The sequence below is a fragment of the Mustela lutreola genome, chromosome 2 (assembly GCF_030435805.1).
Source record: "Mustela lutreola isolate mMusLut2 chromosome 2, mMusLut2.pri, whole genome shotgun sequence".
Classification (NCBI taxonomy): Eukaryota; Metazoa; Chordata; class Mammalia; order Carnivora; family Mustelidae; genus Mustela; species Mustela lutreola.
Genome location: NC_081291.1, coordinates 85,806,270 through 85,819,837, shown reverse-complemented (window position 1 = coordinate 85,819,837; position 13,568 = coordinate 85,806,270). Strand labels below are relative to the sequence as shown.

General features: G+C 39.5%; 1 protein-coding gene across 2 annotated transcripts in view; it reads right to left on the bottom strand.

Annotated features, from left to right (window-relative positions):
• ZNF385D (zinc finger protein 385D) overlaps positions 1-13,568 on the bottom strand; it is a 936,273-nt gene that overhangs the window by 296,758 nt on the left and 625,947 nt on the right. Inside the window, exon 1 of one of the 2 annotated variants that reach the window (XM_059162501.1) lies at positions 1,278-1,630. The exons of the other annotated variant lie outside the window; for it this stretch is intronic. Coding sequence (XP_059018484.1) covers positions 1,278-1,299 — 22 coding nt within the window. The 5' untranslated portion in view covers positions 1,300-1,630. Of the gene's footprint in view, positions 1-1,277; positions 1,631-13,568 lie in introns of those variants that run through there. 2 annotated transcript variants of the gene reach the window in all.

The following is a 13,568-nucleotide window of genomic DNA, read 5'->3' as shown; positions in this document are numbered from 1 at the left end:
AAAGAGGTGTTGTTCAACTCTGGATTCGGCTTAAATTTGGCTATGAAATGAGGATTGTTTCTTCCAAATCAACTTTAGTTATTTTTAAGACTTCTTTTCTAATATGACACACATGATAGGGAAATCTGCTATCAGGACAGCTAAAGGCATTCAGCTTTCCCAACTTGTGTTCCTTCCATACTTTCACAAATATTTCAAAGTCTCAAGAAAACAAAAGCAAACAGTAAACACAAATAAATGGCCAGGAATCGAATACTCGCCCAACACAAGTTTACTCAAGCACCTCTTTAATCTGAAAAATGACTCTCGATCTCAGATTTAAAGCAAACCAAGAAATGACCCAGAGCATTTGCATCTTGGAATTCTTCCCTGGCCCCTCTCCAGCTGTTCTCACAAACCTCTTAATATCAGATAGATGCCCTCGGATGACGACGCGGGATGGAACTTACAGAAGGAAAGCATAACTTGGGGGGGGGGGGGGTTCAGTCCCAACCCTTGGCTGCTTCTTATTTAGTGAAGGGGCTGAGCCTTCTCTCCCAGCAGTAAGTTGCAGCGTTACAGTGCGAACACAAGCTCCCAGCCCGCTTACAGTGCTCCAGTGATAGCCCAGATCTAAGCCTCAACATGTTTTCTGGAAATGCGGGCAGCTCAGCTGAAAATCTTCAGGGAGCTTTCCACTGTAGCACACAACTAAACTGCACAAATATTTAACAGCTTCGAGACCTCTAAAGATTTAAAATAATATGCATTTTGGGCTAGGCTGTTCTAACTAGAAGGAAAATGGGACGGTATGGAGAAGCGTCCTCAGCTGTTCAATCACGGCACACCAAAGAATGTTTTCCCTTTTTGGCTCAGAATTAGGGAAAAACCAAAACGTCTAATGAAACGTTGATACAGACCAAGCTTTCACAGCATCAATAGTACAGGAACTTAGTTTTACATTCCATTGAGTGAGCCCATGACTTCCCACGCCGCACCATTTCTCCTTCTTCACCTAGCTAAAAAAGCCAACTTCATGCAGACAAATCAAGGCAAAGTTTATCCACCCCCACCAGTTTCCTTTCTTTTCCAACTTAAACTCATCCACGACAAATAAACAGCCCCAATTGTAGCACAAAGGAAGCCCTGAAGGCTGCACCAGCTCGGTTCTCCACTTGCCAACTGAAGGTAGGTTTAACGTAATATATTCTCGCGGCTTAAAGATTTTTTAAAGGGCTGGTCTGCACTGACGAAGGGCTGGACACCCCCAGAATTACATCATCAGAGTTAACACTCACCAAAATACATTATGTTTCTCATTAATCAGACAGCTGGAACCCCACCGCGGCGTCTTCAGCATCAGCTCGCACCCAAGGCTGACACGCAGAGCAGAGCCGTTTCATGCTACATTCGGTGGAAATGTCCCCGGCGCGGAGAGCTGCGAGCGCTGAGCGTGCGTCCTCCGCGGGATGAGCGACTTGCAGGCTGCCTTTCCCGGGTTACGATCCCCGGCGGCTGGAGCGTGCGCTCCGGCTGCCTGCTGCACTGCCCATCCTTACTGTAATCCGACTCCTCCTTGCGATGTCCTTGCCGCGCCTGTGACATCAGGACTGAGAGTACTACAAACAGACCCCCCCACCCCACCCCACCCCACCCCCGGTTAGCAGCGGCTCCATGAGGTGCTCCAACTGCCTGCCTGGACCAACCATGGCTCTCGGGAAGCTTTGACGAGCCCAGAGACCTGGGAGGGGGCGGAGTGAGGGGCGCGGGAGGCTCTCTTAAAGAGAGAAGGGTCTCCGGATCCACATGGGAGCACACAGGGGAAATTCAGCACAGTGCGGGAGGGGAAGTGGTTAAGGCGAGCGCTGCCATTAACGTGTAATTAGACACAATTTTATCCCGCCCCTCCCGTGAATGCCACCATCCTCGCCAAAATTTAGCCTAGCACCCCAAGTTAAAAAAGCAGTGGGAAAAGGAACGGTGTCCTGTGTCGTCTGCATTCTCTTTGCTGTGGGCTTGAGGGTTTGTTGTTTGTGATGTTTATGCCTAAGGGGAATAAAACTCTCAAGGGACCATTGCTAGGGTAATAGAGGTTTTCACTTTAGAAATGATCAGATCACAGAAACCTAGTAGTTGAGGTGTTATTTTTATTTCTTCAGTATTTTCTGAGCTAGGTTGATAGAGACATGTAAAGAAAAATAACGTGATAAAAGTCACCCCTCTGTTTCACAAGTTCACATTTGCTGCTTCCCTTAGTAGGTAGCAGAAAGGACACTGAGGCTGAAATAATCTTTGACCCCTGAAGAGGAGAGACAATCTAGCCAGACAACCAAGATTGTGTCATAATTCAGGTCTGGTCACCAGTATAGACACGCCCACGCACAAGCACACAAAAACTCACATTAGATTTGAGATGAACAGTCAAGAAAGGCAAAGCTTAGCAAAGCCTCTGGCTCCTCCAGTAGTCTAATGAATTGCAGTCCTTATCTTACATAGGAAAGGATGTTAGAAAGAAATCCCTGAAAGCGGCGCTGATTAATACTTAAATGCTCAGCATGAAAAATAAACCCATAAAACAAGTTCAGTTTCCTAAGGACTCATCACTTTGGGATCCAACTTAACCGCTGGACCACTGAAACTTAAAAATTTCCACAAAAATCTATAAAATTAAGAACTGAAGATAACAAAAGAACTGTAACCTATGGAATGGAGTAGTCGATATATTTTCAATACAGGTTTTAATAAGCCATGATAGCAAATATTTCTACATTGTGATATTAAAATAACCATTGGTCTTTCTTTGCACAATCCTGTCTCTATGGGTAGATTTAATGCATATTGGAACCGAATATTGGGCTGAAGCTCATAATAGCAGCGTGTTTGGCAATCTTACAAAAAAAAAAAGCTAACCCCCCTATTTCCTCTCTGTGAAAAAAACACTATGACCAATATCCTCTTTTACAATGGATTATAAAGAATTTGGTGACTGTGAATGGGTAATCATATATAAGTCAGGAACATTACAATGAGTCTTTGGATAAATCTAGTTGTTTTGTTGTTGTTGTTGTTTTTGTTTTGTTGTTGTTAGAAATACTCTTCATTGAAAGCAATTTGGAGGACAAAATTTTAAATAGTAAAGAATACATTTTTTTATTCCTTTTTAAAAATCAGAAATAAAAAGAACGTTACAGGAAAATACTGGGAAAAAAAAAACACAAAAAACGTAAGTGTTTTTCCTTTTGGACAGATGGAAATCATCCAAAAGTACAATTAATGGCCCTTCCCCCAGGCAAAGGAACCATCTGTGGTAGAGCTTATTCATGAAGCTCATCAGCTGTCCTGACCTCCTACATGGGCTAGGGGGCACTGTAGTTTAATGCTACAGTTCCTGGTCCATTTGTGTTCCTGTAGTTCAAAGATGCAAGCATTGAAGAGTTGAGTTTAAGACAGGAGGTTTAAGACACTAAAGGACTGTCTTAATAATTAATAACACCTTGCATTTGTATGGCATTTTGCAGTCACAAGATACTTTCACTTATGCCATCTTTCTTACTAACAAACTGACATATAAAAAAGTGGATATTATCACTGTCCTGATGAACAGGACCTTGAAACTGAGGACAAATGAACCAGAGGCTCAGAGACATTAAGCGTTTCTCAGTGGTGCCGTCAGTAAAGTATACTTGTCTTATTCCTTGTATTTTGAATTTATGTTAGCATCCCCAGAAGATTTCTTTATTCAGAGAACTAAATTACAGGGCCGCCTAGGTGGCTCTGCCTCTTGATTTCATCACAAGTCATGATCTCAGGGTCCTGAGATCAAGCCCACCCTCGGGATCCACAATGAGCAAGGAGCCTGCTTAAGATTCTCTCTCTCCTAGTCCCTCTGCCCCTTCCCCTCCCCCTACAAAAAAAAAAAAAAAAAAAAAAGGAAAGAAAGAAAGGAAGGAATAAATAAACAAATAAATAAAAGATTTCCCATTTATAGTGGCTCAGGTAAAGGTCTTCCCCAATCAAATTATGTCACTGTATGCTCCAGGAAAATATGTATCTACTTGGGCAGAATATACAGACAGAGAATATTCAGTCATAGAATATTCCAACCCCTGTCTGGTCTATAGAGGATCTTCCTTTAAAAGCAGCATTTAACCTCTGGAAGAGTATGGCATCGGAAAGGGAACTGAGTGTTACACGCAGGCATTGGAATTCTGTTCAACCCCCACAAAGGAAGGCACCTGCTTTATTTAAAGGGCTATGCCTCACCCTTCCTCAACTAAGGGTTATTGGAATATCAAAATCTCAGATAGAAACAGTGCTTATCTATGGGTGGAAAACAAGTGATTTTTATTTTAATTGTACACTTTTTATTGTTTCCCCTAAAATTATTTATATGCATTGTATTTATAAAGGGAAAAAAAGCAACTATTTTTATTTTAAAATAGAATAACATCCAAATAAAGGCATAGCTCATGTTGGCTAGACATGGGGTTGTGGACATGTCTGTTGTGCCTGAGAGATGCTTCCATATGTCACATCCAGAAGAGGACTCAGCTGCTTTCAGGGAAGGACCTGGTTCACACCCATGACCATTATCTGTCTCTAAGCTGCTCTGAGAAGCTGGGGGATCCTGAGAGGGAATCAGGTCACTCCTTGCCAGATAGAAATATACCCTTCATGATTAAAACAAAAGATGCCCTAAAACCAAATCCATATTTTGAGTGAAAACGTTATGGTAGGCAGAGAATTTTCTCTCTGCTCCAAAAGCCAAATAGCTGCCTGTCTGGATCCCTCATCTCCAAGTCTTGCTCAAAAGTTTGTCAGCGTAGCTTCCTTCCATAGGACTTGTCACCATCTGACACACTCCTGTAGATATCCATTTATTTTGATCTCTTCTCACTGGAATATAATCTCCATGAGGGTAGAGATTTTTGTTCATGGCTGTATCTACCATGCCTACAAGGGTATCAGGCACTTGTTCCTGCTCCATAAATATTTGAGAATGAATGAATGAACATACTGAACACAACCATATTGGGTTAAAACATCATACTTTTCTATGTGCCTGCAGTCAGTTCTTTGATGTTGATGGTGTTTTATACAAAATGTTTACACAAATTGAATTTGTCCAAGCTTAGCAGCAGCTGTTCCTAAATTCTATGCAATACCGATGCCAGGTGTTACTGCAGGCCACAGTTTGTGAGCTTGCTTGTCCTTTCAAGTTCTCAGCGCTGAATGCCGCAGTAATTTAGCATTGAGTTAGCACAGCCTAGTTGTGTCTCCCATTGCGTCCCCTGAGCCTTAATTTCGTCCACTTTCATTTCTTACTATATTGCAGCAATAAAATTTTATCCAATGTTCCTAATTCCAGCTTCCCCAAATCCCATCCATTCTTCATGTTACATCACTATTATCTTTTAATAATAAAATAACATTATCAACTATACTTCAATTAAAAAAAAAAAGAAATGAGGTCAAAGTAGTCACATAGAGCCTAATTCAGTAGGACTTTGTAGACAATATTATAAGACCATATTTTGACTTTTATTCTGGTTTATATAGGATGTCTTTGGAATAACATGATTTGACATATTTCAATAGGTTTATTATGACTGATCCATAGAGAATGGATAAAGGGAAGGAAGGGAAGATGCAAGGTGACCATTTAAGGAAGACTTTGTGAGAATCTAGAAAAGAAATGATGATTTGGATCAAGTAGGAGCAGTGGAGGTACCTATTTTGAAGTACACACAGACTTCAAAATAGGTCAGTAGGGTTTGCTGTGGGTTGGGTAGGAAATAGAAGAGAAATAAAATGATAATGGATTACTGAAGGCTGAGGGACTGAGCAACGAAAGGTTGGGATCTCCACTAAATGATGTGGAGAATGCTGTGGAAGAACATGCTTTAGGAGATGGTCGATGTGGGGCATTGTGGTTTACAATTCTATTAGATATTCAAGTGAAAGTGTTTACAGAAGTTTGGCTATATAGGTCTAGAGATCAGGGGAGAAGTTTGGGCTTTATATTTAAACTTGAAAGTCATCATTTTAAAGATGGTAATTAATCCATGAGGCCAGATGATATCTTCAAAGGAGTATATTCTTTTGGAAGAAGAAACGAGGGTCAACACTGAACACTGGAACATTGTAAGAGCAAGGGGCCAAATACATTGATTCTTGATGACTGATATTTGCTGAAAGTGTAACAATTTGTTGAATGAATATTTGTCAACATATGAATGATATTTGATAGAAGACTATTTATTTTATGCCTGAGTTTGTCTTTGTCTGATACATCACCACCCACCCTTAAAATAATTTAGAAAGGGGAGAATAAGTAATTGGTCTATATGAGAACAAATGTCTAGTTCAATTAATCCTCATAGTCTTTTGATTAATTTTTTAGATTGTGTAGACACTGTTACAAATTCATAAATCATTTTTATTCCTAGATTCTTACTTGATGCTTCCACTGAAATTAAATGCCCAGGGACCTTAGTCTGGAAAATGAATTGCCTACAAGAAAAGAAGTGCTAATTGTGAGCTAAGAATAATTAAAAAAAAACTATTAATACTATGATATTCCAAAATTCTATCTATCTGAATTTCTCTGTCTTTGGAGACACCAAATACATCCTTCTACATATGGTCCTATCTATTCCGATAGTCAATTAATAGGAGCTCTTTACAATATTTAGTACCTAGCATTAGGAGCCCTCTTAGAATTCTTACCTTGAAGCTGGCTGTGGCCTAGGCTTCTTTATTTATTCAACACATTGAGTATTGGGTATTCATTTGCCAAGTACTATTCTAGGTGCTCAAGGAACATTGATGAAGTTACAGAAATCTTTGTCTACAAGGAGCTTACATTCTAGAGGTTTCTGCCTATCAGCTTCTCTATTACAGTTTAGAACATCTTTCACCTTTCTCCATGTGGAGGAAAGGACCTAAAATATCCTTTAGCTCATTCATACATTCATTGGTTACAGTTTATTGTTTCCTTCCCCCCAGTATGATGAGGACATGAGGGAAGGGGCATGTCTACCATGTTCATGCTATATCTACTGTCTAGATAAGAGCAGGTATACAATAAATATTTGTTAAGTAAATAAGTATCCCAAAAGTCTTCTACCTCAGGATGATATTCTATCCTGGTCTTACTGAGAATATAGTTATATTCTACCAGAAATGCCCTTTTGTATTCCCCTTTGTCTAAATACTTACATTCAACATCCAAAACTGCTAAGATATTTTGTTTTCTAAGAAGTCTTCCCTGGACTGATTTATGTCTGACTCATGTGTTCCCCTAATGAGCACTCACACAATCTTTATAGAAATCCATTACAGTATTTATCAGATTGGCTTTCAGTGACCTTCCCAATTGTCAATATCCCCCAAGTAGAATGAAGGCTTCTTTGGGGTCATAGAAATACATGTTAATTCCTTGAATGTTTTAACATACTCCAGGACACAGCAGAAATGTATGCCAGGGGCATGTCTTTTTGGGTTAGTGAGTAGATTATGCCATTAACATCAAACTTTGTCCAAGATTTAGGAAGCAGCAAACTTTACCATGCTTGAAGCCAAGGATCAGAAAAGGAAGAGACATTAGGTTAGAGAAATCCCAAAGGCTTGTGGAAAGGCCAGTTAAGAACAGGATGGCTGGTCAGGAACATGGCAGGGATGTCCATTATCACCACTAATATTCAATATAGTACTAGAAGTCTGGCCTCAGCAATCAGAAAACAAAAATAAATTAAAGGTATCCAAATCGGCAAAGAAGAAGTCAAACTCTCACTCTTTGAAGATGATATGATGCTTTATGTGGAAAATCCAAAAGACTCCACTCCAAATCTTCTAGAACTTGTACAGGAATTCAATAGAGTATCAGGATATAAAATCAATGCACAGAAACCAGTTGCATTTCTATACACTAACAACAAGACAGAAGAAAGAGAAATTAAGGGTCAATCCCATTTACAATTGCACCCCAAACCATAAGATACCTAGGAATTAACCTAACCAAAGAGGCAAAGAATCTATACTCAGAAAACCATAAAGTACTCCTGAAAGAAATTGAGGAAGCCACAAAGAAATGGAAAAATGTTCCATGCACATGGATTGGAAGAACAAATATTGTGAAAATGTCTATGCTACCTAAAGCAAGCTACATGTTTAATGCAATCCCTATCAAAATACCATCCTTTTTTTTTTTTTTCAAAGAAATGGAACAAATAATCCTAAAAATAATAAGGAACCAGAAGAGACCTCGGATAGCCAAAGGAATATTGAAAAAGAAAGCCAAAGTTGGTGGCTTCACAATACCAGACTTCAAGCTCCATTACAAAGCTGTCATCAAGACAGTATGGTACTGGCACAAAAACAGACACATAGATCAATGGAACAGAATAGAGAGCCCAGAAATAGACCCTCAACTCTATGGTCAACTAATCTTCAACAAAGCAGGAAAGAACGTCTGATGGAAAAAGACAGTCTTTTCAACAAATGATGTTGGGGAAAATTGGACAGCCACATGCAGAAAAATGAAACTGAACCATTTCCTTATACCACACACAAAAATATACTCCAAATGGATAAAAGACCTCAATGTGAGAAAGGAATCCATCAAAATCCTTGAGGAGAACACAGGCAGCAACCTCTTTGACCTCAGCCATAGCAACTTCTTCCTAGAAACATTGCCAAAGGCAAGGGAAGCAAGGGCAAAATGAACTATTGGGACTTCATCAAGATCAAAAGCTTTTGCACAGCAAAGGAAACAGTCAACAAAACCAAAAGACAACTGACAGAATGGGAGAAGATATTTGCAAATGACATATCAGATAAAGGGTTACTATCCAAAATCTATAAAGAATTTATCAAACTCAACACCCAAAGAACAAATAATCCAATCAATAAATGGGCAGAGGACATGGACAGACATTTCTGCAAAGACAACATCCAGATGGCCAACAGACACATTAAAAAGTGCTCCACATCACTTGGCATCAGGGAATTATAAATCAAAACCACAAATGAGATACCACCTCGTGCCAGTCAAAATGGTTAAAATTAACAAGTCAGGAAATGGCAGATGCTGGTGAGTATGTGGAGAAAGGAGACCCCTCCTACACTGTTGGTGGAAATGCAAGCTGGTGCAGCCACTCTGAAAAACAGCATGGGGATTCCTCAAAAAATTGAAAATAGAGCTACCTTATGACCCAGCAATCGCACTACTGGGTATTTACTCTAAAGATACAAATGTAGTGATCTGAAGAGGCATGTGCACTCGAGTGTTTATAGCAGTAATGTCCACCATAGCCAAACTATAGAAAGAACCTGGATGTCCATCAACAGATGAATGGATAAAGAAGATGTGGTATATATACACACAATGGAATACTATTCAGCCATCAAAAGAAGTGAAATCTTGCCATTTGTGATGATGTGGATGGAACTAGAGGGTATTAAGTTGAGCAAAATAAGTTAATCAGAGAAAGACAATTATCATATGGTCTCCCTGATATGAGGAGTTTGAGAAGCAATGTGGGGGATTTGGGGGGTAGGGAAGGAAAAAATAAAACAAGATGGGATCGGGAGGGAGACAAACCATAGGAGACTCTTAATCTCACAAAACAAACTGAGGGTTGCCAGGGGGAGGAGGGGAGGGAGAGAGTGGTTGGGTTATGGACATTGGGGAAGGTATGTGCTATGATGAGTGCTGTGAAGTGTGTAAACCTGGCAGTTCACAGACCTGTACCCCTGGGGCTAATAATAAATAACATGTTAATAAAAAATTAAAAATTAAAAAAAAAAAAAAAAGAATGGGATGACTGATCACCTATCAGGCAAGATAGAGATTGAAAGTGTTGTGGACAAGGGTACGTGGGTTGCTCAGTCAGTTGAATGTCTGCCTTTGGCTCTGGTCATGATCCTGGAGTCCTGGGATCAAGCCCTACATCGGGTTCCTTGCTCAGAGGGGAGACTGCCTCTCTATCCGCCTGCCACTCCCCCTGTCTGTGCCCTCTCTCTTTCTGACAAATAAATTAATGAAGTCTAAAAAATAAAAACTTGTTATGGGCAAGTCAGGAGGCCAATATGGGAGTCAAGAACAGAAGAGAAGTTCTTTTTTTATTTGTTTGTTTTTTAATATTTATTTATTACAGAGAGATAGACACTGAGAGCCCAAGTGGGAGCAGCAGAGGGAGAGGGAGAGAGAATCTCAAGCAGACTGAGGGTACCTGGAACCCAGTGTGGAGCTTGATGTCATGACCCCAAGATCAGGACCTGAGCTGAAACCAAGAGTCAGGCATTCAGCCAGCTGTGCCACCCAGGCGCCCCAAGAACAGAAGAGAGTTTAAGGAGAGAATGATTCAGGGGGACACTAGTTAAACCCCTAGATTCTCTAACAGATGATTTATTAGTGCATTGGCCTGATTAATTGATAGTTCTGTTTCCCTTATAACAGGAATTATCACTAGCTTCCTTTCTGAAGCCTTTCAGACTATTATTTCCCTGCCATGTTCTTTCCCCCCAAATCCTTCAAGAAGTGTATATTTTTATCTGGTTTTATTTTTTTTTAATAAAGTTGCTCTTCCTCTATGTAGATACCATCTTCAAAAATTGATGGCCACCACATTGCAAGTTTAGAAGTCTCCCACTGCCTTGTTTGGTGCCTCACTAAAAGGAAGTGAGACCAAAACTAGTATCATCATCACTGGCAAAATAAATAAATAAATAAATAAATAAAAGTAGAGATCCTAAATATCAAAGTACCAAACTCTAATGTTTAAGCTACCACCCTGTTCTGAAAAGCACTTGGTATCTTATTTAAGAAGATGAAGCATGTATCCCAAAATACAAGTAAAACCAAAGTTAATATAAGGTAAATGACAAATGTAAAATGTAGGACGTGCTTGTAAAAGTAAGATAGAATTATGATGGTTTCAGGTAAATCTGGAAAGCTATTCAGAAGAAGTGGAACTTGAACTTGGTCTTTGGTTTCAGTTCCGATTGATTAAATGCAGAAAAAGTTGGCAAATGACATAAAACAAGGATGGGATTGTGAATGATATGTCTGGGAGAGCAAGAACAAATTAGAGTATTAAAGAGCAAGTTTCATAAAAGATTTCCATGCAAAGTAAATTTAGAGTGGAAAACACAGTACCCCTATTGGACGTGATCTCACATTCCTGGTTAAAGGGTTTTAATTTTATTTGGCAGGTTATGTAGGAAGTGTTTGCTGAATGAATACATGAATGAGCCTCAAAGTGTTTCCAAGGACAGAAATATAATAATATGCCTCCTCCAAAGACATTTGGCGACACAATAACATGAGTTAATATATCTTGTATAGCAGGTTGAAAGATCTTATACACTCCAGAGGTTTCCAATTTTTCTTAAAATAAAATTCACTTATGGTTCCTGGGCAGCAATTTGAGAATCAGTCCTTTCCCCATCTAGCCCCACAACAAATGTGCTTGCAAACAAAATGGAAGAAGAAAACAGGATCATATTGAATTTCTTCTTTTGCTTTAAAAAAAAAAAAAGATCCTTTAAGATAAATTGAGTACAGCTCTAGTAAATTTGGATGCTTTAGGTCACAGACATTCCATTTTTATATATGCTGTGATAATAACTATATAGGGTAAGGAGAGAGACAGTGCAACTCTGCCCCAATATTGCAAGAATTCACAAAGTAATTGAAAGTGTTTCCAAGTGTGCATAATTCTGTGCCTCCAGTCAAATACAGTAGATGGAAATTTGTTTGGCTTCCTCTGTCAAAATGTCTAAAACACATAAAGGGAATGTGTAAATGGAAAACAAAATATTACAGTTTCAACATTCTTTTAATTATATCTCAATTTCAATCTTGGCTTTGCTCAAACATACTAATAATCCTAAGGGCTCATCTCTGATCCTTTGGGTGGATAAAATGACCGAATGTGATTTTTACCCTTGACTCAAAAGTGTCAGTTCTGAAAATCTACAGTATTTGTCACCATGAATACCATTTAACTGCAGCAGTACCCAAAGGAACTCCGCACAGCCACACGTGAATAGGGCTGGAGGAACTTAATTAATCTTGCTGTCACTTCCATGATGCTTTTCATTAGTTTTGCTGCTATCTGATCAACTGGCCTTCTCTGTATTGGAAATGGCTATCCACAGTTTCCTGTGCAAGCATTTTCAAAAGGTAAACAAAGACTCACCTTTATGCTGGGGAGCTTTTATTCAGATAGACATTATCATCACTATTCTAATATGGAAGTAACCCCCACACTTAATATTTAAGTTATAAAAACACAGGAAAGATAAATATCTCTTCTGTCCCCATCAGGAAAATTGTTTTAAAATCTATACATAGATGATGTATTTGATACAAAAGGTCATAATTTTCTGTATATTGTTTTCATGAATACTGATGCTTAGTGCATTATCTGGGACTGTACTAAATAAAGAATGCAATTCATAAGAAATCTAGACTTTATCACTGACCCCTGGTAAGCAGATTAGGTGAAAATTGGATTTAATGATGGAACAACAGAACAGAACGGATAACCCAATGGTAGTATCCACTCTCTGTGTCATTGTTTTTCTTAAAGTGTTTTTTTATTTGTTTGTTTTTGTTTTGTTTTGTTTTGTTTTTTGACAGAGAGAGAGGGAACACAGGCAGCTGGAGTGGGAGAGGGAGAAGCAGAAGTGGGAGTGGGAGAAGCAGGCTTCCCACCAGCAGGGAGCCTGATGCCAGGCTTGATCCCAGGACTCCCGAGATCAGGACCTGAGCCGAAGGCAGACGCTTAACTACTGAGCCACCCAGACACCCTTCTCTGGCATATTTTTGAAAGACTGGTTTAATATAACTTTATTTACATGCATTATTTTTGTGGTTTTTTTTTTAATGCTGACCATAGTTTACTTTACTAAAAAAAACTGGAATGATTTTATAAAAGGTTATCACAGTTTGACTATATGAAAGTCAATTCATACCTATGAGATAGCCACGAAGAACTAGAAAAAGAATTCACCAAGAGCCAACATATATGGCAGGCTCTGATGAAGAAAAACAAGACTGCAATGTATCCCCTTTCCTCATGTGTGGAAGCCAGTCTCCAAAACAGACCCAGCAATTCTTTTTGTTTTTTAAAAGATTTTTATGTATTTATTTGACAGAGACAGATCACAAGTAGGCAGAGAGGCAGGCAGAGAGAGAGAAAGGGAAGCAGGCCCCCTGCTGAGCAGAGAGCCCAATGCAGGACTCCATCCCAGGACCCTGAGATCATGACCTGAGCTGAAGGCAGCGGCTTAACCCACTGAGCCACCCAGGCGCCCTCAGACTCAGCAATTCTTGTTTCCTAGTATTTACAGTCTTGGATTGTCCCTTCCCACTTTGAATAGGGCTGAAGTGTGAAACCAATAGGATGTTGTTGAAATGACCAGTTGTGACATTTAAGATTAGTTCATCAAAGACAAAGTGGGTTCTGTTTCTCTCTAATCACACATTCTAGGGAAAGTGAGCTGCCGTGTTGTGAGGACAGTCAAGAAACCCTATAAAGAAGTACACATTGTGAGGAACTGACATTTCCAGCCAACAT